This window comes from Thalassophryne amazonica, chromosome 10, assembly GCF_902500255.1.
Source record: "Thalassophryne amazonica chromosome 10, fThaAma1.1, whole genome shotgun sequence".
Taxonomy (NCBI): Eukaryota; Metazoa; Chordata; class Actinopteri; order Batrachoidiformes; family Batrachoididae; genus Thalassophryne; species Thalassophryne amazonica.
The window spans coordinates 71,084,687-71,111,721 of NC_047112.1; the positions used below are offsets into that span (position 1 = coordinate 71,084,687).

A 27,035-nucleotide genomic window follows, 5' to 3' on the forward strand; every position below is an offset into this window, starting at 1 on the left:
TATAGATATACACATGTATCTATACGTATAGATATAGATATTTTAACGGCTGATGAGGATTTTGAGGCGGCACAGGAAAAACACCTCCGTGTTGATAACCATTTGTAAAATCCAGGCGGCTTTTGATGGCTTTCAGTGGAGTGAGTATATGAGAAATTGTTTAACAGCTGGACATGTTCCAACTTGTTCTTAAGGCTTCCAACGGAGGTGTTTTTCCTGTGGCGGAGCGTCGCAGCGGCTGCGAGCCCACGCTGCAATCCGTCCTCACGTCTTTCATTAAAAAAATCTCCTTTAACAGTGGAATATCCAGATAAAATGCTGAAACCGACTTCTTCTAAAACGTCTCTGTTCTCTCACGACGTCCTGGATCAATAGAGCCTGAAATGTGGAGGTTTTCAGCTTGAAACAGGCTGACGACGGCGCCTGAGAGCGCTGCACGACGTCTCGCATCGTGGGAAGTCCTTAAAGCGACAGTATCACCTCAAAATCTCTCATCAGCCGTTAAAATTTTCACCGAAAACCATCTTAATTTTTCGAACCATGTCCACTTCGATGTGCCTCACAGGTTTAGAAAAAATTTTGATCAAACAAAGCGCCAGTCTCTCAGCAACTTCTCAGACAAAGGAATTCCGACGAGGGGCTGGACGACTCCTCCCACAAGGAGTGCTCACAGGCGAATGACGTCACCGACAGGCGTGGAAAAACTCACGCATGTGCACGAGGGTTCAAGCATGTCTGACGTAAAAACATGAATGAAATCATATAGTTTTTGAAAAAAATAAAAAGGACCTATACTTTATTGACAGACCTCGTATGTGTATATATATATATATATGTATATATATATATATATATATATATATATATATATATATATATGTATGTGTGTATGTACACTCAACAAAAATATAAACGCAACACTTTTGGTTTTGCTCCCATTTTGTATGAGATGAACTCAAAGATCTAAAACTTTTTCCACATACACAATATCACCATTTCTCTCAAATATTGTTCATAAACCAGTCTAAATGTGTGATAGTGAGCACTTCTCCTTTGCTGAGATAATCCATCCCACCTCACAGGTGTGCCATATCAGGATGCTGATTAGACACCATGATTAGTGCACAGGTGTGCCTTAGACTGCCCACAATAAAAGGCCACTCTGAAAGGTGCAGTTTTATCACACAGCACAATGCCACAGATGTCGCAAGATTTGAGGGAACATGCAGTTGGCATGCTGACAGCAGGAATGTCAACCAGAGCTGTTGCTCGTGTATTGAATGTTCATTTCTCTACCATAAGCCGTCTCCAAAGTCGTTTCAGAGAATTTGGCAGTACATCCAACCAGCCTCACAACCGCAGACCACGTGTAACCACACCAGCCCAGGACCTCCACATCCAGCATGTTTACCTCCAAGATCGTCTGAGACCAGCCACTCGGACAGCTGCTGAAACAATCGGTTTGCATAACCAAAGAATTTCTGCACAAACTGTCAGAAACCGTCTCAGGGAAGCTCATCTGCATGCTCGTCGTCCTCATCGGGGTCTCGACCTGACTCCAGTTCGTCGTCGTAACCGACTTGAGTGGGCAAATGCTCACATTCGCTGGCGTTTGGCACGTTGGAGAGGTGTTCTCTTCACGGATGATGCGAAGGAGATGTGTTGCACTGCATGAGGCAAATGGTGGTCACACCAGATACTGACTGGTATCCCCCCCCAATAAAACAAAACTGCACCTTTCAGAGTGGCCTTTTATTGTGGGCAGTCTAAGGCACACCTGTGCACTAATCATGGTGTCTAATCAGCATCCTGATATGGCACACCTGTGAGGTGGCATGGATTATCTCAGCAAAGGAGAAGTGCTCACTATCACAGATTTAGACTGGTTTGTGAACAATATTTGAGGGAAATGGTGATATTGTGTATGTGGAAAAAGTTTTAGATCTTTGAGTTCATCTCATACAAAATGGGAGCAAAACCAAAAGTGTTGCGTTTATATTTTTGTTGAGTATATGTGTATGTATGTATGTGTGTATGTATGTGTGTATGTATGTGTATATATGTATGTGTGTATGTATGTGTATATTTATTTATATATATGTGTATATGTATATGTATATATATGTATGGGTGATTCTTTAACTATGGGCACTATTGGCCTTGTAAATGTAATTTCCACCACACCATTGCCTTACAATATAAAGCACCTTGGGGCAACTGTTTGTTGTGATTTGGCGCTATATACATGTCCTCTGATGTCACTGTTTATCTCCATAGAAACTACCCAAACAATCTTTCATACAAACTGTTTAGGGACATTACAGTGTTGTGGTGGAAATTACGGCAATAGTGTGGGACAACTACATTTTGTTTAAAAAAATCACAACAGTTGTATGACATTGAATACCCCAATTATGTTTTGATTATTTTACTGATATTTTATTCAGAGATATTTTAAAACATTAGAAAAAACGTTTCTTTACCATTCATTTTTATCATTGAAGATCAGATGTCTGGGTGTGGGACAAGCACAAAACGGCAATATTTGCATATAATGATGCTGAAAAAAGGTGAAAAAGTCATCATAGACTGCTAGAACAAATTTCTTAACACACTTTCATTGTAATGATAACTATAAAAGTGTGACATATTCCCTTTTTTCTGTTTTTCATACAATATGATCAAAGGACATAATAAGTGCCCGTAGTCTAAGAACCACCCGTATATGTGTGTATATGTATATATATGTATATGTGTATATGTGTATATGTGTGTATATATGTGTGTATGTGTGTATGTGTGTATATGTGTATATGTGTGTATGTGTGTATATGTGTATATATATGTATATGTGTGTATATATAGTGTATATATATATGTGTGTATATATAGTGTATATATATATGTGTGTATATGTGTATATACGAGGTCTATTAGAAAAGTATCCGACCTTATTATTTTTTTCAAAAACCATATGGATTTGAATCACGTGTGATTACATCAGACATGCTTGAACCCTCGTGGGCATGCGAGAGTTTTTTCACGCCTGTCGGTTACGTCATTCGCCTGTGGGCAGTCTTTGAGTGAGGAGTGGCCCACCCTCTCATCGATTTTTTCATTGTTTAGGAATGGCTCAGAGACTGCTGCTTTGTTTGATCAAAATTTTTTCAAAACTGTAAGGCACAACTGAGTGGACACCATTCGATAAATTCAGCTGGTTTTCGGTAAAAATTTTAACGGCTGATGAGAGATTTTGGTCTGGTAGTGTCGCCGTAAGGACGGCCCACGGTGCCTGACGGCAATCTGCGCTTCGAGGCGGCAGCGTCTCGCCATTTCAAGTTGAAAACTTCCACATTTCAGGCTCTGTTGACCCAGGAAGTCATCAGAGAACAGAGAACTTTCAGAAGAAGTTTATTCGGACATTCCCTTGTTAACGGACATTTTGTAATGAAAGAACGTGCGGGCAGAGTCGCATGTCGGGCCGGACCCGACCGCGACAGGAAAAACACCTCCGTGTTGGAAACCTTAACAGGCAAGTTGGAACATGCCCAAGCTGTTAAACAATTTTTCAGTTACTCACTTGTTGAAAGCCATCAAAAGCCACCTGAATTTTACAAATGGTTTTCAACACGGAGGTGTTTTTCCTGTCGCGGCGCACACAGATTCGCCAAGTCGTCATGGAAAAGACTCTGCGAATTTGCGCGCAGGTCTTTCATTAAAAAATGTCCTTAAACAGTGGAATGTCCGCATAAAGTCCTCATGCCGGCCTCTTCTGAATCTTCTCTGTTCTCTCACGACGTCCTGGGTGAATTAAGCCTTAAATTAGGATGTTTTCAGGTCGAAACAGGCCGACAACGGCGCCTAGAAGCGCTGCGCGACGTCCCGCTCTGTGGGAAGTCCTTACAGCGACAGAAACACCCCATAATCTCTCATCAGCCGTTAAACTTTTCACCGAAAACCAGCTTAATTTCTTGAATAGTGTCCACTCGGATATTCCTCACAGGTCCAGAAAAAATTTTGATAAAGCAACGCGCGCCGTCTCGAGCAGCGTGTGAAACAAAGGAATTCAGCCGAGAGGGCGGGACCACATCTCACTCAAGGCCTGCCCACAGGGAAATGACGTCACCGACACGCATATAATAACTCACGCATGCGCACGAGGGTTCAAGCATAATTGGTGTAATCACACGTCTTTCAAATCCATATAGTTAAATAAATAAAAGTGTCGGTTTCTTATCTAATAGACCTCGTATGTATGTATATATGTGTGTGTGTGTGTGTATATATATATATATATATATATATATATATATGTATATTCACTTGCCCAGTCTGTTAGAGTCTTTTTTTTTTTTTTTAAATCATTTGCTTTGGGTAAGAAATGCAAATAAAGGGAAAATCCTTCAGATCAAATTATCCATTAAAAACATGGGAAACTGGAACATTTCTTGATATTTGCACATAGTACTACAGCCACAACTGAAAATGAAAGACAAAATGCAAGACTACAGACTTACCTTTGTACAGTGTGTTTCAGTCATGGGTGAAAGGATTTGTTTAAAACTAAATATTTTTACTCCAAGAATCACTTGGCCACCACGCCTGCCCTCATAATCTTAGTAGTTTTTTTTTTAAAGGCACTACATTGGCTATATCATTTGACTAATTTCAGTGCTACCCTTCTTACTTAGCTCAGCTGCGGTTTGGTACAGGATATGACCCCAAACTCTACTGACGCGTCAAAATGTATTGTGAGAATGTGGTAACTGGTCAGTGTTATGAACCAGTATTTTGTAAGAATCATCTGAAATGTCACTGCTGTTTATTTTCATTCCTGGACACTACAGAGATCCCACACATGTACATATCTGTTGCTAACTTGGTGGTTGGCAATCGACTATTATTCAGACTTTTTTTTTCGTTGCTAGTGGTAACTCAATTTATGTTAAATAGGAAAGCGGCTTTGCCACAAAACAAAGCTCTTCTCTCTTCTGGTGTAGTCTGGCTCCACAAGGCGGGCTGAGTGTCAGTGTCACCTCAGCAGCTCCCCACCTTGTTTTAATTGCTGCCGAGTTAATTACTCTAGTAAGTGTGAAGCAATGTTGTCAGACTTCCCCTGCACTGCCGTGTTTTCCCTCTATCCTCTGCACTCCCGCTGGTCATGCAGAGGCGTCCTCAGTGGATGAGTGATGCATTGAAAATGGCGAGAAGGCTTATGAAGTTACTCTTCAGATTGTATTTATTAGCCTGGTGTGCCTGCTCAGTGCAGCTTATTGCTGACAGCGTTAATGTCATTTTGTTGGTTGTTTAAAACTAGGAGTATGTGGGTTTTGCATGTTAAACTACTCTGATCCCACATTATTTTTGGAAGCGGAGGTTTTCACAATCCATTATTGGTCTAGAAGTAGACGATTGCATTGTTGATGCTTTAATAGATTTGCCTCCACTCAAAGTGGATTTTATGTCTAATTTGGAACCGCTTCTCCTGGTGCCAAGCTTTGACTGAAGCGTCTTCGTATAAAGCCCGTCATCTTTATTTAGCAGGGAGCCAGTCACTAGTGTCCTGTGTTATTGAACATGGTTTGACGGCAGTGCAGCACTTTATTAGCACTGTGGCCTTTCAGCAGGGCCGATCTGACAGCAAGAGAGACTGATCTTTTGAGGTCTCTTCTCCTCCCTGCTCGCCTGATTCTCCATGCCACTGGCATTGGCTCCATAGATCATGGCTGTCGCAGCGTGTGTAGGTGCTTGCACTGCTGTGTTAGTCTCATCACTCATTCTCACTCGTCAGCCAGGCTGCTGATCTCGCCCAGACCCCCCACCACCCCACCTCTCCATCCGCTCCATCACTCCTTTGCTTTCTCACACACATTTTTTTAATTAGGCAAAAAAAAAAAAAACCCTAAGACAAAATATGAATATTCATAAGAAAACTACATTAATATGCACAATTATGCAAATCAGCATGCAATTAAGCCTTGTGTCTCCCAAGAGCCTGGATAGCATTAGTGCACAAGACGGGGAGAAGGAGATGATGGGGGTATTTTGGAGTTTTCTGCTCCGCCAGTCTTTTGGCTGTGTTTTTCCTTTGTGTCACACATTAGCTTCATCCTTACCTTTTAACACAGTGGCTCATGTTTTGGCATCATGCCTTCTATTGTCTGTTTTTATTTCATATGCCTCAGTATGTCTTGACTTGAATTTAAATTGCTTTATGACATCTTATCCTTGTGAATTACATTGTTGGCATGACAAGGGGTGGGAATGTTTTAGGCAAAACTCACAATTCAATTCAGTTGCAGTTCAGAGTGCTACGTTTTGACAATAAAACAATTATTGCATCTTTTTTATACACAGGATTCGTTTTCTCACTGTTACTACATGATACTTTTCAAATGGAAGCATTTCTAATGATTCATAATTAACAGCTCAGCCACATTTGCTCATTCAGAGTCTAAATTCTATAACCTGTTGCCCCTTTACCACCAGCTAAAACCAACTGTGTAAGTGTGGCTTCAGACTGACGCTCTTGGAATATTACCACTCAGCAAAAAAAAAGGCTCAGGCTCACATCTGCAACTTCTTTCTGCATTTATGTGCACCTCATCACAATGCGTGTGCACAGTGGCTGTGCTGCACTGGTGCATTTTTGTCAGAAAGAAATAGAACACGTGTTGTGATAATGTTAAAACACAATAAACTGCAGAAAGCATAGCACATGGCATCTGTTCTCATCTTGTGCACTCATATTTTCCTTTTAGTTGCACTTTATTTTGAGTGGAATGAACTGCACCCATGTGTGATCCGCTACAATGCGTTGCAGAGCACACATTAAAATAATGGTGGAGACTACTTTAGGCGATCAGCCATGATACTCGTGAATAATCTTGTTTGGATCCTTTCTGAACCCTTCATGAAATAGTAGAATGAGTCTGATTTTCAAGCCATCAGCTGACCCTTCCATATTCTTATCAGTGGTGTTCAGATAGAGCCAGAATTTGCCACTAGATGCTTCTTGTCCTGTGGCGTGTCGCGTATAGTCCAACAACAGGTTGTTTTTCCCCCTCTCTTTTCTTTACACATGCAGCGCAGAAACTGCAGCTTGACTACCCGTGCTGTCCTCCAATTTTTACAGAGAAAGAGGCTGTAAGGAAGCTGTATGGCGACTGTACTCAAAAAGTACATTGCCAGTTCAAAAAAATGACAAGTAAAAGTAGAAACACAGGTTTACATAAGCAGTGTGAAAGTGTTTGTTAAAGATGTGTTCCTCCACCACATGTAATGTTTATAAAATCAATTATTGACATTTCCGGGTCGATTCAGAATTGTCCGTATGATGCTGTGTCGTACAATCCTTATTTGTTTTGGTCCCCCAACCTAGACACAACCACATTGAACACCAGTTGTAGGTTTGGTTTACTTTTTACACTGATGGCTCAGTGTTTGGTTGCATTTTTGAATGCAAGTGTATGACAAGTAATGGTGCACCTATTGAGGTCAGTTAATGGTGGTGGCCAAGTGTAGGGGTGGTGGCCAAGTGGTTAATGCGCTTGGTTTCAGTGCGGAAGGTCCCCGGTTCAAATCCCACCCCTACCACATTTCTCCATATAATGTGGAGTTAGGTCAGGAAGGGCATCCGGTGTAAAATTTGTGCCAATTCAACATGCAGATCCACCTTGGATTTGCTGTGGCGACCCTGAGTACAAAACAAGGGAGCAGCCGAAGGGACTTACTAGTGTTTGAAGTAGGAAGTGTTAATTGATTCTAGTATCAGGATTTTTTTTTTTTCTGTCATGCTGTCTGCAGTCGTATAAGCAGTAAATAAAGTCTAATTTAGAGTTAAACATTTTTCTCTGTCTTAATTTAAACAGATTAAAATACCTTCCTGTTTTGTTTTTATGTTCTGTGATTTATATCCCTGACTGTTTTCACTTTATGTATATTTTCAGCACTGGATGAGCGCAGTGGCTCTGGGTCATGGGGTTCAGCAGAACAGGACAGTCCCTCTTTCAGTCAAGGACGGGTAAGGTTTGAACACACACGAGGAGATCTTCTGTTGTAGAAGTAATTATTACTAGAAAGAATAACCATACATTGTTGGGAAAGGTATTGATTGTTCTCGCTACAGTTAGTTTACATTTCCACCAGTTTTTTTGTTTTTGTTTTTGTTTTTTTTGGAACCTGCATCATCATGTCTTGACATTAGTAAGTGCAGACCTGTGGCTTACAGTGCACCAATTTTGCACCATTTTTACACAACACTGTTCAACTTCATACTCATACCAAACTCCCTCATACAGAGTAATATATTCCTCAACGCTTCCTTATTGTTTTCAGCTTCTTTTGGTTCAAGTCATGTTTCTGTCCCACTTAACTATAGTATGGTTTCTATTTAATTGTTATGCATAAGTAACATCTTGATGGCAGCAACAGAGTCCTACCTGTCATTAGTTTAAATGAAATAAAAAAAATTGTGCTTTTGATGGGACACCATCTTGGTGTGCCTCAGAATCAAACAAAATGCTGGACATTCATTAAGCTAAAAACTAAAAATGTGTTAAGCAAACAGTTGGCGTGATTCAAATGGAATTGGAGTTAAAATTATGCTGGTTAATTGTGTCGAGCAATGTTTAAACAACTGGCCTGTGTGAGCAATGTATATTCAGGCTTTGACAAGCAAACATGTCAATTTGACGAAATTGTTCGCTTTAGCTACAACTTGCTAGAAAATATTCTCAGACCAAATGTAGCCTTGTGGTTAGCGTAATGCTTATGCGCTACACAGCAGTAATGCGTTGTTCACAAAGTCACAATTTAAAGACTGGCTCTTGAACTGAAGGATATGTAAGATCAGAGTCTTGTGGGTCAAATGTTTGTCCTGTTGCCCTGCAGTTTATTAAAACGTTCACTGCTGTACAGACGTGTTGCAGTAACTTGTTTTTGTTGGACGATGTATTGTCCCAGAAATAATTTAGATAAATGGGGTTTTTGTCATTTTATGACTACTTTAGGCCACTGATGATGAATAAAATGGACTCTGGCTTGCTTATTAAATCACTTAAAAGATGCTTTAAAAAAAGTAGAAAAATAAAAATTAAGTTTCTGGTTACGTTTTTGTTCCTAGCAAAATACCAAATGTTTCTGGTTTTCGTTCAAAGAACTGGTTCAAAGCCTTGGTTACGATTCATCGGCAGACAGCAGATGTGCCTTCGGTCAGCAAAAATCTGGCCCAAAATTCAGCAGGAATTAGTGCAATATTTAAAGTAGACCTGCATTGAAATAAATGTGGTCAGATCTCAGAAAGAAATAGCTGATATGTATTTATAAGACCCTTATGAATGCAGTAAAGTAAATCTGTAAGCCCAAATTTGTAATTCAGCGGAGAAATCTTCATTTAAAAATGACAAATTTGCAGATAAAATTTAGCCCTCCGTGAAAACAGTTTGTACATCCGGGTCATTTCCATGACATCGGGGAGAAGACGATGCGCTTGCGCCTTCAGTCCGATAAAAAAAAAAAAAAAAAAAAAAAAGCCTTCAGTCCGATCCCACATTGAAATTGATTTTATCTGTTAGTAATGTTACTGTTATACACATCCTGGTTTCAACATCCAAAAGTAAGCTGCAATGACTTGAATTCTTTGCAGGTCCCTCATCCATACCCCGCGACGGTAACACCGGAGGCTAAAGACAGTACATTTTCAATGCAACACCACTCAATCAAATGGGCGTATGGAAAAAGTCCCCAAAAATCATTTTTAAGCAACAATAAAAGAAATGTATACTCACCAAACGTACCACAAGACAGCGGAGGTCGGTCTTGAAGTCCTGAGCGATTTCTCTCACCAGGCGCTGGAAGGGCAGCTTGCAGATCAGCAGCTCGGTGCTCGAGGACCACAATGTAAATAAGCATCCGTATTGGAAGCGTTCTTGTGTTATCCTCTGCGGTATTTTTATGTATTGTTATATAATTTTATTGCCGAATAAAATAAAATTAAATTCTGGGAGCAGTGGATTTCTATTAGCGGTGGATCTCTCACGGCGCCACGGTGCCGTGAGGCTTCTTCACGCCGACGTTGAAACTTCTGCAATTGTTCGCCAGATGCACGAAGTGTAATCACATCGGCCACCGCGTTGTAATCCAGAATGGCCACGGGACACAAAATGACGTGACCGATACGTCACATTAAACCCCTCTATAAGACAATAAAAAGGTGCTTTTGTAAAAGATGCAAACTGACGTAAATCCACAAATTACATTTGGCGCGCGCAATGCATGCTGGGATAGGGTCTTCTCTCTGACGTCTCGGCAGCGTCCCGGATGTGCTGACAGTTTTGCAGAGGGCTAAATGTTAGCTGTAAATTTGTCATTTTTAAACTAAGATTTCTCAGTTAAATGACAGATCTGGGCTTGCAGATTTACTTTACTACATTCAGAAGGATCTTATGTGTAAATATAAGTCATTTTTTGGTCCAAAGATCTGACTGCATTTATTTCAGTGCAGGTCTACTTTAAGGAACAGTCACTCATATCTTACATAAGCAGACGTGTGCACTCTGTGCATAGCGATGTGCTATAGTGTGTAATAGACTATGAAACTGAAATGAACATAACAATTAATAATGAAACGACCGTAACATCTAATGGGGGGTGTGTGCAGTTTTCTAGCTGTGGTTTGGACTATATTTTAATCCTCTTTTTCACCTGCCCCACGTCTGGATTTATTACTGTACTGTAACACTGTGGTGCTGCTGCTGCTGCTCACCTTTCGTTCACCACTGGGGGCAGCCCCACTTACTGTAGCAGAAAGTGCAGCAGAGAGGAAGCCCAGGAGCAGCTAGCTATTTTTAGCTTATCAGTTTCAGTGTTAGTTTGTTGTTATTGTTTTCAATAATAACAACATTGTTTTCATGTTGTGTGTGCAAATCCGTTTTCTCAGCAGAATAACAATCACTTGCATTTGTCCTATGAATAGCAATGCAGCAGCTTCCAGTGCATCTCGGCCATTAAAACAGATGATAGATAACAGTCTGAGTGGTAAATTTCATGATACCATATCCGTATGATGGTGCTGCTTCATGCAGCAAGAAGCAAAATAAATGTTACCGATTCATTTATTTAATTATTTATAACACAAATGCTGTGTCAGCGAGCAGAAAGGGGGTTAGCACCAGCTCACTGCTGATATTATGTTTGCCGGAATGCCGTCTCTGTTGTATGGCTGGGGGGCCTGGCTGCCTTTTTGTTTCTGTCTTTTGTTTTTCCTTCCAGGTGGCTTGCATTTGGGACTGAGTGGCTGTGTAGCTGAGTTTATCAGGACCTCACCCTGATCACCTGCGGCTCGTCAGGACTCACAGCTGTGGTGCATCTACATGGATTGGAACATGGTGGCATTTAAGACTGGAGTACACAGTGTGTATTTGCCAGAGACTCGACCTTGTGACCAGACGGGTGAGATCGTCGTCTCGGGAGCCATCTCATCATCAGTGGATGCAGAGAACGTCCAGGTTTGATGCATGGTCTGTGAAAGAGGAGAGGGTGAGGTTTCACGCTCGTCAGCACACTTCCTGAGGTACGTTAGATTTTGTGACTAACATTTATACAGTCAGTAAATGTGGTGTCCCTCACACCTTATTATATTGAGCTGTATGTTGGTCGTTTAAATCAGCTTCCACTGCAGTGGAGTTTTGTGAACTGGATGTTCCATGCCTGCAGGGTGGGAAGCTGATTAGTAATTAAGCCAGGAAGTGTTTGCTGTTTGTGCACCTTTGAGCGTTCTCTCTGTGTGTTGAGTGTGGACTCACATAATGATTCCTTCTTTCACAGACTCGGTTTGTCGCGGCCACCTGGGGGGTATCGGCGGGGTCCTTGGGTCCGAACCAGTTCTGGCTCCGGACCGTTAGCGCTGCTGGGAGCGCACCGCAATCCACCACGCCAGACCGCGCACTTTTATATTTTTCACAGCACTGTTATGTTCATTAAACTCTGTTATCCTTTGTACCGTGCTCTGCTTATTTTATACTGGGTCCTTCAAACGCTGGTCGGTTCTCCGGGCTGTGTCCGACACATAACAGTCTCCTCCATATATTGAAACAAAATGTCTGATTTCATTACAAATAACTCAGCACTGTCATGCTATTACTACTGATAAGATAAGACCACACTGATGACATTGTGATGGGCACGTTGCGGAATCGATGAGGGAAAACCTTGCTTTTTATGATGTGTTGAGGTTATGAAATTAATTTAATTTAGGGTGGGTGTGTAATCAGCTTTAATAAAAAAATAATAATTTAATTTTGGGTGGGCATTTAAGCAACTTCAATTTAGCAAAACAAAAAAACCAAACAAACAAAAAACAAGAGTGATCAGAGATTTCTGACATCTGCCAATTCCGATCCGGATCACCTCCAGAATTCAATGGAGTCTTCCATGCCCTAATATCTATCTGTGGTAAAAATTTCATCAAAATTCGTTTAGTAGTTTTGACGTAATCCTGCTAACAGACAGATATATAGATAGATAGATAAATAAACGCTGATGATTTTATTACATCCTTGGCGGATGTAAAAGCTCTTTTTCCATCAAGCATCCTGGTTTGCACTGACGTGTTCCACTGCTTAAATAGTAACGTGCACTCACACATGCCCCAAATACATTTGTGTCCTCTGCACCACTTGTTTTTGCATTTACCATCAAAATAGAATTCTTAATGACTGTAGGGTATATCTAGCTGCAAATATGTTTTGACTGTTACATTTCACTTTTTAAGACACTTGGTGACCAGTATTAGCTTTTTGAATGGTGTCTAATATGACCCCTTTAAGTACTATGCTATGAATGAATGCGCATACGTTTTCTTCACCATCCACCTAAACTTAAAACATTTGAATGCTGTGTGCCATTTTTGATTTGAAGTGGTCCTTTCTCTCTAATAACCTTGGCACGGAATCGTGAATTGGCAAGCTCTCAGGTAGCGCTAAACCTCTGTTGAAGCCCACAGGTAATTGCAGCTTCACATCCACTCTAACTGTCTTGGCACAACTCTGTGTAAATACAAGGAACAGGGGGTGAAATGGATGCAGCAGGCTTTGATTACAACAAGTTGATAATTAAGTTGGTTTGAATCCCTTGAGATGATGCAGATTTGTTTGGCATGGCTCCTGTTGGATATACAGCGAAAGCAGGAAGGGTGATGTGAAGCCACACGAGTACTAACAAGTTGTAAAAGGCCTGAAGTTGTTTTGTTTTGTTGTTTTTGTTAATGTTTGCCTAACATTTGTACATGTATTCCCTTTAGTTGACCCCCCCCCCCCCCCCCCTTAAAGTTTCTCATGTTGTCTATATTTGTATGTGATGGTGTTCCTACAGGCGTATGGAGAAGGATCCCACTTCAGTGATCACGAAGGCCTGTCTTCTCCATTCATCAGTTCAGGGATTGCGGGTGGGTTACAAGCGCAAACTGAAATTTAGATGTGTGCTTGCATTTGTGTTTGGCATCACCACAGCGGATACAGCATTGGTAATTGGCACAAGTTCTCCGCCTGACGTCCTTCCTGACGCAACTCCAGTTTTACTCGGGGAAACACACACAGCCGCTGGTCTTCTGAAGAGGTCTTCCATCCAAGTACTAACCAGATCCTGCAATGCTTAGTTTCTGAGATCTGAGGGGATCAGGCTGACACAGAGCAGACCAGCTGCTTAGTAATTGCAGTTAGTCATTGCTAGCAATTCTGAGTGCTAGATAACATGTTGAGCTATCATATCATATCCTGTGATTAGAATAATCGCATGTACAGTACTGGGCTTTGGTCCAGTTAACTGCTGTACATTCTTTATGTTAACAACATTGTTTTCTGAATGGTAAAAAAGTGTGCATGCTTGTATGTGTTTATTTGTTGAGAGTTGATGATGTTGGTGCACTGAGGCAGAAACCGTCCCTTGGGGTTTGTCTGGCAGGCAGCTTTATGCAGCTGAGTGTAGTTAAAAAAAATAGGCAAGGTCTCCGGATGTTTTGTATGCATGTGTGTTTGGGGGGGTTACACTTCTCATTTGTTTTGGACCACACTGTTTCCTTTTATGCGTGTTTACAGCTCTATTTTACTTACATTATCATTCCAACTATTGTCACTTTCATCTTGCAGGTAAAAATGAAAGGCCATCATATGCTCCCTTTGGAAGCCAGGTATGTTTGCCTCGCACCCCCTGCAAGGCAGTGTTTTGTATGTGAAGTAAACTCATGTATTATGCCAGTAAATGGGAAGGCATCTTTTCTCACTTCTCTTTTCATGTGAAACACTTTGAATTAACGGTCTTCATTTCCTAGAAGAGAAACTGTGTTGTTTCTTTTACGTCCCTGAAGGTATTATAAGCACAAACACCATCTTCTTCTTCTTCCCCAGCCTACTTTCCTTCCTAATGACATAGCTATGTCCAGTCCAGATGCCATGTCTCCATCTGCCCTGAAGTCGGGCTCCCAGTTTTACCCCTCGTATCCCAACAACCCCAGGAGAAGACCACCTGAAGGAGTAATAGGTAAGATAAGTGGACAAGATGTGCCATGTGATACAGCCCAGTGATTTCTTTCTTATGTACATTCCATCCCTTTCTATTTATTTTTGTGGCCATTTTAAGCATGTCTGTACATAGTAAAAGTATTCTTTAAAATCTGTATGCTAGAAAGTGATAACTAGACTAGCTTTTGTTTTTAAAAATTCTTTCTTTTGTAATTATTTTGTCTACATTATAAGATAAATGGATCATAGAGGCATGCATAGCAGCATTTAGTGCTGGGCGGTACACTGATCTTCATTTACATCACGGTGTGTCACTTTCATACACCCTCAGGCCGCTCTCTACATGTAGTTGCTGCTAGATGTGTTACGGAGTGAAGGACATTGTGCTGCGAGAAAGGGACCCCATTATTCTGTTCTTTCTTAATGTTTGCAATCTATAACTTTAAATGCAATAATTACCAGGGTTTCCTATGAACCATGGAAACTGTGGTAATCCTCCATCGTTTAATATTAAGCTGAAAATACATGCAAAGTGCCTCAGTCAGCTGCATTGAGTGCAGTTGGAACCACATTTGAAGTAACATCAAGAAACGTTAAAATATCCCTTGTATTTTTCCTTGAGTCCAGTGTTTCTCAACTCCTGGGCTGCAATTTTTTTTTTCAAGTTGAAGGTAATTTTTATTAGGGTAAAATGTAGGGCTGAAATGATTAGTCGAGTAATTCGAATAATTCGATTACAAAAAGTGTTGAAGGCAAATTCTGTGCCTCGAACCTTCGTTTAACGTTATAGTACATATGCCAGGCCTGTGTGTGGTGCTGTAATGTCCCCAGAAAAACAAACAGAAGAAGGCTGGAGCAAGTGTTAATCAACGCGGCAAACAGTGAAATAAAGCCTTTTAAGAAAAAGATGGTCCATGCTGATCATCTGAAATAGCTTACTGTGCATTTAAAGCAAAGCAGGGTTTGTTTTTAAAAACAATACAGTTTTGTCCGCTGGCCGCTCTACGCGTGGCGGCCGGCTGCTGCCTCTCTCTGCCCGATGTGAGCACTCAGCACTGCCCTCAAACAACTCCGTCCCAGCCACAGACAGTCTCTGGAAGAAGTCCACTCTTTCTTCTGTGTTTTGCTTAGAGTCGCAATGAGTGTTTCGCTTTTTAATTTTCGCTTTTTTCGGCAACGCACAATGCTTCACAAACACGGGAACTCAAATAAAATAATAATAATAAAAACCAGTGACTGCGAGGCTTGCATGTTCAGCCTCCAGCTTAAAATGAAATGCATTGGCTGAATCGCAGAGAGAGTGTTAAAAATAAATTCATGCAGGGACCCAGTCCACCACCTTGATAAATAAATAAAAATGGTTAAATTTTACAAGTAGGGGAAAACAAAAAACTGAAAGCCACAACCCATCGCCATTTCAGCAAAATGTCAAGACTTTGGCCGGACTTTGGCTGAGCTCCTGACACCAGGAAAGATCCAAAACTTGTAAAGATGTGAAAAAATAAATAATTACCCAGGAAAACAGAAAGGGATACACTAAATTTGACAATCTCCGTGATGATGCAGTGACATTGTGTCATTACTTAGGGAGAGCCCTGTTCTGTTAATGTTTTAAAACGCAAAAGTACTTTTTATCTGATTACTTGATTAATCACCAGAATAATCAATAGAATATTCATTACTAAAATAATCGATAGCTGCAGCCCTAGTAAAGTGTGTATGTGTGTATATATATATATATATATATATATATATATATATTATTTGAAGTAAGTAAACAATATAGGTTAGAAATGGTAAGTATTTGAACACCCTGCGATTTTGCAAGTTCTCCCACTTAGAAATCATGGGGGGGTCTGAAATTTTCATCTTAGGTGCATGTCCACTGTGAGAGACATAATCTAAAAAAAAAAAAATCGGAAATCACAATGTATGATTTTTTTAATAATTTATGTGTATGTTACTGCTGCAAATAGGTATTTGAACACCTGTGAAAATCAATATTAATATTTGGTACAGTAGCCTTTGTTTGCAATTACAGAGGTCAAACGTTTCCTGTAGTTTTTCACCAGGTTTGCACACACTGCAGCAGGGATTTTGGTCCACTCCTCCATACAGATCTTCTCTTGATCTTTCAGGTTTGGAGTTTCAGCTCCCTCCAAAGATTTTCTGTTGAGTTCAGATCTGGAGACTGGCCAGGCCACTCCAGCACCTTGAAATGGTTCTTACAGAGCCCCTCCTTAGTTGCCCTGGCTGTGTGTTTGGTGTCATTGTCATGCTGGAAGACCCAGCCATGACCCATCTTCAGTGCTCTTACTGAGGGAAGGAGGTTGTTTGCCAAAATCTCGCAATACATTGTGCCATCCATCCTCCCTTCAATACGGTGCAGTCGTCCTGTCCCCTTTGCAGAAGAGCACCCCCAGAGTATGATGTTTCTACCCCTATGCTTCATGGTTGGGATGGTTTTCTTGGGGTTGTTCTCATCCTCTAAACATGGTAAGTGGAGTTGATTCCAAAAAGCTCTATTCTGGTCTCATCTGACCACATGACCTTCTCCCATGGATCATCCAGATGGTCACTGTTGAATTTCAAACGGGCCTGGACATGTGCTGGCTTGAGCAGGGGGACCTTGCTGCCCTGCAGGATTTTAAACCATAACAGCATCATGTGTACTAATGTAATCTGTGGTCTGTGGACTGTGGCTCTCTTCAGGTCATTGACCAGGTCCTCCTGTGTAGTTCTGAGCTTTCTCAGAATCATCCTTACCCCACAAAGTGAGATCTTGCATGGAATCCCAGACCGAGGTAGATTGACAGTCATCTTATGTTTCTTCCACTTTCGAATAAATAATCATAACAGTTGTTGTCTTCTACCAAGCCGCTTGCCTGTTGTCCCAGCCTTGTGCAGGTCTACAGTTTCGTCCCTGGTGTCCTGAGACAGCTCTTTGGTCTTGGCTATGGTTGACAGGTTAGAGTGTGATTGATTGAGTGCATGAACAGGTGTCTTTTATACAGGTAACAAGTTCAAACAGGTGCATTTAATACAGGTAAAGAGTGCATAAGTGAATAAGAGGGCTTCTTAAAGAAAAATTAACAGGTCTGTGAGAGCCAGAATTATTGCTGGTTGGTGGGGGATCAAATACTTATTTGCAGCAGTAACATACAAATAAATTATTAAAAAATCATATATTGTGATTTCCGGATTTTTTTTTTTTTTTTAAGATTATGTTTCTCACAGTGGACATCCACCTAAGATGAAAATTTCAGACCCCTCCATGATTTCTAAGTGGGAGAACTTGCAAAACCGCAGGGTGTTCAAATACTTATTTTCCTCACTGTATATTAAAAAGCTCACTACCTAGCCAGGTAGGAAATGTGGGCGGCATGGTAGGTTAGTGATTAGAACTGGTGCCTCACAGCAAGAAGGTCGTACGATTGCTTCCCACCCTTTCTATGTGGAGTTTGCATGCTCTCCCCGTGTCTGTGTGGGTTTCCTACCACAATCAAAAACATGTTTATTTAGGGTCTGCTCCTTTCTCTGCCCCTGAGCAAGGCAGTGTCTCTATATCTGGAGTTGGACGCCGGGCACCGGACTGTGGCTATTCACTGCTCATAGTGGTTGGATTGTGTCTAACTGTAATTAGTATGGTTAAATGCAGAGGACAAATTTCATTTTATGTATGTATATATGTATATTGGCAATAAAGGCTCTTCTTCTGTTATTACAGTAAATTAAACAACAAGCAGACATGGAGAATAAAGAAGTTGAGGCCAGAAATTACACACAATTAACCCTATCTACCCCGACATTAACAGAATAAGCCGCAAACTTTATAAGGGGCCATTTAATTATAAAATAAAATTTTATATATATATATATATATATGTGTGTGTGTGTGTGTGTGTGTGTGTGCCTGCGTGCGTGCGTGTGTGTGGACACACAGTGCATCCAGAAAGTATTCACAGCACTTTGTCCACTTTTGTTATATTACTTCTACATAACAACTGTGTGTATGTGTAGGGTGTATATACACATATATATATATGTGTGTGTGTGTGTGTGTGTGTGTGTGTATGTGTGTGTGTGTGTGTGTGTGTGTGTGTGTGTGTGTGTGTGTGTGTGTGTAAATTTTGGTAGTGTACATAGTACATGTACTACAAGTGGATGGATCAGATGTATGAAGTCATTACAGCTTAACTGACATAACATTATCAAACTGTGTTTGCTCATTTCTTTTGGTTTTGTCTCTTTCTCTTTTTTCTTTTCTGCACATAGAAACCCAGCCAAAGAAGATTCGGAAACCCCCTGGTCTGCCATCTTCTGTGAGAACTTATTTCACCTTGATACCTCTCAACCAGTTTCACATGTCTCTGTCTCCCTCACACACACATGTGCACGCACACATGGACTGCTCTCACCCTTGCAGCCTCCTTTTCACTTTGTCACTTTCCAGGTGATCTCATTTAATTCTGTGAGGGTTCAAGGGTCAGAGGTTAGGGGGACATTGGAATAGGGCCTATCTGTCAAACATGGTGGAGGTACATTATGGTATGGGCATGTATGGCTGCCAGTAGAACCGGGCCACTGGTATTTATGGAGTTTGTGACTGCTGATGAAGGTAGTATATATTCTGAAGTGTATAGGGCTGGACTATCTGCTCAGAGGCTGCCAACTGATGGGATGGTGCTTCACAGTGCAAATGGATAATGACCAAAATATACTGCTAAAGCAACGTAAGTGCTCCTCAGTGAAATGGAATATTCTCCAACAGTGATGTCGGTAACGCATTAGTCTAATCTGACCGCTTTTTTCAGTAACGAGTAATCTAACGTGGGTGGCTCCCCACAACAGCCCTAGATTAAAGGTCCACTTTTGGAGACATTTTTTCATGCTATTACTAATACTACTGAATAATAATAATAATAATAACTAGAAGCACTCAGAGAGTGCAAACCTCCGCCAAGGCCATGGGGTCACTGACTCCATAACATCTACACGCCGTGGAATCATTGAACCTAAAAAGTCTAACAATGATGTTTGCTAGTAAAAAAAGTTTCATCTGCTGGATAGCATGTATCCTTAGCGCTTGGCATCACAGTTTATTGCAACTTGCACCTTTCCTAGAAGCTACTGTCATCTGAGCACTAATATTGATATTGCATGTGCTTATAGACAAAAACAAATAAGAGACAAAATTCAATTTATTATTCAACTAAACTGCAAATATATGAATTTTTTAACATTTATGAAACACTTCTCTAAATAAATAACAGTAAATTCTGAAATAGAACTATTTTTTAAGTGTTGCATGTGCTACACAAGGCCATAGGGTCACTGACCCTAAAGAGATTCCCTCCTTGGCACAGTGATCTATTCAACAATTCAGTGTTACATCCAAAACTATGATACATGCACTTTTCTTTCCTTTATATTTGACATCATTGACCATGAAAACATACCACTAGAACTTGGAATCACTTTTATGTTTTTATTAGTTCAAAAGTTACTGTATAAAAACGATTTTTCGGTAATGGCGGTTTTCTTCTGGATCTAGCTCCATAACATTTGAAGCTACATCAAATCTGATGACACCTTACTGAATCAGTACAGATTCAGCTACAATTTGGTGTTAGTTGTGCATCTCTAGCTTCATTTGTCACCTCACACTGACACATTTTCTATTTTCCCTATATTTTTGCATATTCTGGATCACCAGATCCGGAATCCGGATCCGATCCTCACCAAACTTTGTTGTTTGATAGAACATTTGACTATGTTACACCCTAATTTTTTTTCAAGCCTTTCTGCCTTGTTTTTGTGGAGTTAGAAACTAGAATGTCAAAATTCCCCCTATCCCGCAATGGTGAAGAATCCTTTAAAAAATTCCTGGATCCGGATCGTGATCCGGATCACCACTAAAATTTAATCACTTGTTCCTCTTGTCATTTCCAACCACTCCCCAAAATTTCATCAAGATCCGTTCAAAACTTTTTGAATTATCCTGCTGACAGACAGATAAACAAACAAACTCGACCGAAAACATAACCTCCTTGGCGGAGGTAATAATAATTTAAATAACTTTATACCATGGTCAGTGAGAATTTCATGTCTAACTGGCATGCATTATTTTCGTGTATACGCACACTTAATTAGGCGAGTTAAGTCACTGTTATAATCACTCCGCTTTGGTCGTCACCATAGCAACGCACAAATCAGTTGGCGCAGATCAGCTGTGTTTTGACAAGTGAATAACAGAAACGCGATAAAACATGGATTTCCAAGTGAATTTTAATATTGTTGGCCAAAATAAAACGTTTGAGGAATGGAAAGAGGAGGACAGCGGATGAGAACAGCAAAAGCAACGGCGTGAAGATTTAACATCGGACGAACTTGACAAGATTGAAGCCGGGAAAGAAGAAGAGAACAGTTCTATCCTCGCGGGCGGCCGAGCGCTCCGCATCAAAACAGCGAGCGTAGTTTCTGGACCTGTTTGCCAGAGTTTGTCATAGCTCCACAGCAGAAAGGGAGGCGGGGGTGGGGCGGTTTGAGGGGCCTGCTGCAGCGCGAGCTCGCAGACTCGGTAAGCGCATCAGAGACAAAACATAAAATAGTCCCCAAATACTCATACAAGTTCTGTTAAATAAATGTGTGTTAGCTCACTGTGTGGGACCATGGTATAAGTGGATTAAACAACTCGAAGCCGTGCATTATACGGTTTGAATGCACTTCGCGGAGTAACACCGCTCCGCTTCACGTCGTGGTGTTTCAGACTCCGCGTCGTGCATTCAACCCATATAATGCATGGCTTCTCGTTGTTTAATCCTTACATAATGTTTAGAGAGAATTTAAATGTTAGAAAAATGTTAGAAAGAATTTAATAGTCACATTTATAAACAATGTAGGTTAGAAATGGTAAGTTTTACAGTTACAGTGCTGTCACCATTTAAATATGTGGTCAAGAAAGATGTCTATATTTAATTTTTTTTATTAAGCAAGTATTTATGTTCAGTGAAGTCAAGAAAGGGTGCCTTATAAAGTGAGTATTGGCAAAACAGGTTATCATTTCCATGTTGATATGGTGGGCAGCTGGTAAAAGTAACAAAAAAAATTAACTAGTAATCTTAGTTACGACCCCAATTCCAGTGAAGCTGAGACGTTGTATAAAATGTAAATAAAAACAGAATACAATGATTTGCAAATCCCCCTCAACCTATATTCAATTGAATACACCACAAAGAAAAGATATGTATTGTTCAAACTGATAAACTTTATTGTTTTTGTGCAACTGTGTCCTCATTTTGAAATGGATGCCTGCAATGTGTTTCAAAAAAGCTGGGACAGTGGCATGTTTACCACTGTGTTGTAACACAGTGATAACTTCATTGGAATTAAGGTTACACTTTTAAAATTGAATAATCAGTAAAGTAACTAAATTACTTTTTCAAGGAGTAATCAGTAATTGGATTACTTTTCAAAGTAACTGTGGCAACACTGTTCTTCAGTGACCAAGTCAGTCACCTGACCTCAGCCCAGGAGAGAATGTATTTCACTTGCTGGAGACAAAAGGGCAAAAACACTCAAAAATAAGCAGCAAGCAACTGAAAGAGGCTGCAGTAAAGGCCTGCAAAGGCATCTCAAGGGAGGAAACTCACCATTTGGTAATGCCCATGGGTTCCAGACTCTAGGCACTTATTGACTGTAAAAGATTTTCAGCCAAGCAATAACATTCCTTATGTTTTGAATTGTGCTTATTGTCCAATGGTTTTAATTCTTTAATGCCAATGCCACATTTTTGTTAAACCATTGAAATGAAAGCTGAAGGTCTTTACTTTAATCACATCTTGACTGCTTCATACCCACAACATTGTGGTGGTGTACAGAGACAAAATTCCTAGTGTGACTGTTCAAATACCTATTCAGCCGACTCTTTGAGATTATAGTCTGTCCTGGATGGCTTGGATCATCACTAAATGTGATAAAGAATATGTGACAACAGATCTTTTCATGAATAGTCTGTCACATTGCAGGCAAAATGTTACTTTACTCCAGAGGAAAGGTATTTGAAACTTGGTGATGACATAAATTTGATCCTGTATAAGCTAGGTTAAGATGAATGCTAAAACGCTTTCACCTCCAGCTGTTGTTGGGGACAATACAGCCACTGTGGTTGTTACCATCTGTAGCCATTGGTTGTAGTACAGTTTGAATATTAAAAGTACTCTGTTAATGGCATCACCACCTTTTCACTAACTCTTCAATGGAAAAACTGCATTGACATTTGACCTTGTCACAGTAATTGTAAGAAAAGTTGTTCACTGTGGTGTGTGTGTGTGTGTGTGTGTGTGTGTGTGTGTGTGTGTGTGTCTGTCTGTCTGTCTTTGTTGTTGTTGTTCTGTGTCCATTGTAGACATGTTTATTTTATTCCTGAACAGCAGTTGTTGGTGCATGTGCAAAAGATGTTCAAATTAGTGTAGAGTCACCCTGGATTCATCTAGTCTGGGCGTGTTGCCACATACCATTATTTAGGAATATAAACTGCAAAATTAGTTCATTATTTTTGTGATTCTATGTTCAGCTTGTTCAGATTAATTAAAGCAGTGTAGTGGAAACGTTCCTGAGGAAGACAACCTTGCTGTATATATATGTACTTAGCCACTTGTTCCATCCCAGCCAGCTTGTGTAGACAATGTTTAAAAATGCTAAATAACATCTCGTAACTCACCAAATTGAAAGAACTTATAATGGTGCTCTATTGCATTTGCTGAACTCTGATACATCATATTGATTAAAAGAACAACTTGTTTTGCCTACGTAATATCCCATAGGCATGTCTGCCACCTGCTGGATAGTTAGTGAATGCTGGGTAAATTATTAAAAGTTGAGAACAGCTGTGGCTGAACACCTCCATGGTTTCTTTGCCTGCTGAACTCTGGACATGTCCTGTGCTTATTAGCTGTGCTTCACCAAGCTAATAATTGTGGGCAGAAATGTGTGTTCCGCTCAGCTAACAAATTAGCACCCACGGGTAGAAATATGATTTGTTCAGCCCAGATAGCAAGCTAGCAACTGCAGGGAGAAACACAATGCCCACTCATACCAACCCCATGAAGAAACATGACAAAATACCCAACAGAATGGGGAAACGTAAAACAGGAATTACAGATTAGACAGAACGTCTGGCTGGGGATGGTGCCAAAAACGTTGGGGAGACTTGAAAATCAGTGATGTAACTGAAAAAAAAAAACAAAAAACAGTGCTTGCAAATATTTCATAACATTGGGAACACCTGTGTTCCAAACACTTCCAGAGTCTGTATTAAAAGGGAAGACATCATGATCTTTTCTGAATGGGGCCTCAGTACATTAGCAAGTGTTTAGAAACAACTGTTTCCAAACATTCCATGTGATTTGTGCCCTCTGGTGTTGAGGTGTATGAAAACAAGTGATGAACTGGGATTGTGCTGTTCTTGAATTTCATATTTCAAGGTTACAGTCAGCACAGGGTTCATCAAAGCATGCCAATACTTGTTTTTAAAAAAGTGCTAGACAGTAAAATGTATTAGAGCTGTATCACATACACCTTGTATTTTTTATTTCACTATATGAAAGCTTTTTTTTTTCAGCAACTTTGAGCAGTTGAAGTATTTTGATTATACAAACTGATTAATTTCCATTCATTTCTGAACATATTTTAAATTGTTTTTAATATGAAGTGATGCCAATAATGCTGGTAGGCTGGTTTTTGGTGTGTGAGAGAGGTTTTCATGTTGTAAAAGTTAGGAATGTTTTGTAGCAAATACCTGAGCACATCCACAATAACTGTCTTTGTCCCATGAAAATTCTGTAAAGTATATCTTCTGTTATACATTATTTAATTTCATATTTGCATGATTTCATTATCTTGACAAAATTTGATGAGAAAATGAAGAACATGGATGGGGGAAGTTCAAAAGGTTTCCATATGGTTGAACAGGTCCAAATCACAAAGCCACAAATGTGTCATGTGGCAATAGTTGTCATTTGTAAACAGTGACGTTTGGACTCTTAAGATAAAGTTTTTTCACGTATGTATTTGGCTTCAGATAGACACGTCAGATGGACCTGCAGAACACTTCTCTGTTCTAGTTCCTGTGATTCTGCAATGAGTTGTCTAGGTTTTTTCTTCTTCTTTCTTCTTAAGATACAGGTGCTTTCCTCTGCTTGGGTTTGGTGTTGTTAACGTGGTAGCTGAATGTAGTAGTATGTAGTAACAAACATGTAGTATAGACACCTGTCTTTGGTGATGCTGACTGTGAACCGTGTCTGTCTTCTTCATGATCTGAACCACAGTCGTTCCCACAGTGTGAATGACGGCGAGTGCTGTGTGGTTTCAGGGCGAATGATGACATGTCTGTGTGTGTGTCTGTCTGTGTGTGTGAACCCCCCCCCAGTCACCCAGTCCTCTGCCTACGCTTCACCACATGATGGCCTGGGTGGGCCTCCCTCTGTGAGTGACCCAGTTGTGAAGCGCAATGCTTGCGAGGCCTCTTAGCCCTGTGTCTGAGCCCAGATTAATGACTGCTGATGATGACCCTGTGGTCTGTACTCATTCCCTCCCTTCTCACTTTTCTTCACCACTCCTTCAATCTACTCTTTATTTGTCGTTGAGTTTTGTGTCATAAATTGGCGTATAAAGTGGCATTATGCAGCTGTTTTCCCATCCTCCCCAAGACGCTTGTCAGTTAATCCACCACAACCTGTACATGAGGCTCAGCCTGTAACCACATGAGCCCCCCCGCCATCTGTAATAACCAAATAACAAATAAAAACTTAATGTCTTATGTTCTTACTTGTCTAGTATACTTGTTTTGTCATTGAATACAGCCCTTTAAATTTATTTTGATGTTAATCTTGGCGTCTTCTTCCCACCCCTTGCCTCGGCTCCTGCAGGAACCTCTGCACGGTCATAACCTGAATTACATTAAACCCCTATTAGTTGAGGATTTTACCCTAGAAATCTCCTTTCTTCAGGAGAATACAATTATCCAGCAGCATTCGTCATTGTGTGGTTCTCCGTTCCCATCTACAGCAGCAGGATTCATTTGACATTGTTCCCCATGAAAGAACAACTCAAAGCCTATTGTTAGATGAAGCCATCTCCATCATGTTTTCGCCTGAATTAACCGTGATCATTTTAAATCCCCTGTTTCCTTCACACTCCCCTGGCCATATCAAGCTTTGTTTAAGTCATTTAGATTACCTTCTCCTGTCCCCCCTCAACACCCCTTATCTCTTACCCATTTCATAAATCATCTGGGCCTTCATCCCCCCAATGCCCCTTTACCACCCACTACCTACTGCAATTGCTCTTTCTCTCTCCTGCTTTCTTTCTCACTCACTGACTGGATCCCAGCCCCCATCTCTCTCTCTCTCCCCCTCTCTCTCCCTCTCTTCTCTCCCTCTCCTCAGCCCAGCTGCCTGTGGAGTTGGATGTGGTCCAGGAACAGGCAGATGGCTCTGTAATTAGAAGTGCATCTCTCCATTCCCTTTCCACTTCTCCCCGTTAAATCAAATTACAAAAAAAAAAAGAAAAAGAAAAATCCCTTCCCTGGATTAGCATTCTTTGCAGCATATCTTCTATTCTCTTCCTCTCTTCTTCTGCCTTCCTCTGCTTCACTATAGAACAGGGTGGAATGACTGAATGGTGCCTAATGGTGTCGGGATACTGGCGGCTTCTCGTGCCTCTCTTCAGTATGTGGCGCACAGAGAAACAGAATGTCTCTTCAAACCCAACATCCATTTTTTTAGAAATATACAAAAATGGATGTTTTAATTGAACCATTAAATATAAACACATAAAATGACAAACTTCATCACGGCTGTCCTTTTTCATTTTTTCAGTGCTTGCCCACTGGAGTATAGGATTCTATTGATGTAGCACAGAGTGTGGTAGTTTGAGGGTATTGCTAGTGGTGTGTGTGTGTGTGTGTGTGTGTGTGTGTGTGTGTGTGTGTGTGTGTGTGTGTGTGTGTGTGTGTGTGTGTGTGTGTGTGTGTGTGTGTGTGTGTGTGTTGGCACTCTGAATGCATGGTATTTGTGCGAGATGATACTGTGTGTGTGTGTGTGTGTGTGTGTGTGTGTGTGTGTGTGTGTGTGTGTGTGTGTGTGTGTGTGTGTGTGTGTGTGTGTGTGTGTGTGTGTGTGTGTGTGTGTGTGTGTGTTATAGGGAGGGGCTGCAGGCCAGGCAGTGCGATGTCACTGGGATCCTGGGAGCTAGAGGAAGTGCTTACTGTGCACAGGGATTCAATCCGTTTGCTGTGCCCAGCATGCCATGGCTGCTGTGTTCAACTGCAGGCAAGGAGCCGGTCTACTTCCTCTGCTGCCAGACTCCCTTGTGCCATCTTGTGGCCACTTGGAGTGACTAGATATAAATGAAAGCTTAATAGGGTGGACCAGTATCAAAGTATTGACACACTTCACCTCTGACGATGTGCAGGCACACAGATGACTTTGACCAAAAAATGTGGCGTAGGTGATGTTT

The 27,035-nt window shown here is 40.8% G+C and overlaps 1 protein-coding gene across 1 annotated transcript in view; it reads left to right on the forward strand.

Moving 5' to 3' along the window:
* The window catches only part of tcf3b (transcription factor 3b), a 100,647-nt gene that overhangs the window by 48,996 nt on the left and 24,616 nt on the right, over window positions 1-27,035 (forward strand). The window contains exons 4-8 of the mRNA XM_034180234.1: window positions 7,950-8,023; window positions 13,372-13,444; window positions 14,145-14,185; window positions 14,403-14,535; window positions 18,792-18,838. Of these exons, the coding sequence (XP_034036125.1) occupies window positions 7,950-8,023; window positions 13,372-13,444; window positions 14,145-14,185; window positions 14,403-14,535; window positions 18,792-18,838 (368 nt within the window). The remainder of the gene's footprint in view (window positions 1-7,949; window positions 8,024-13,371; window positions 13,445-14,144; window positions 14,186-14,402; window positions 14,536-18,791; window positions 18,839-27,035) is intronic.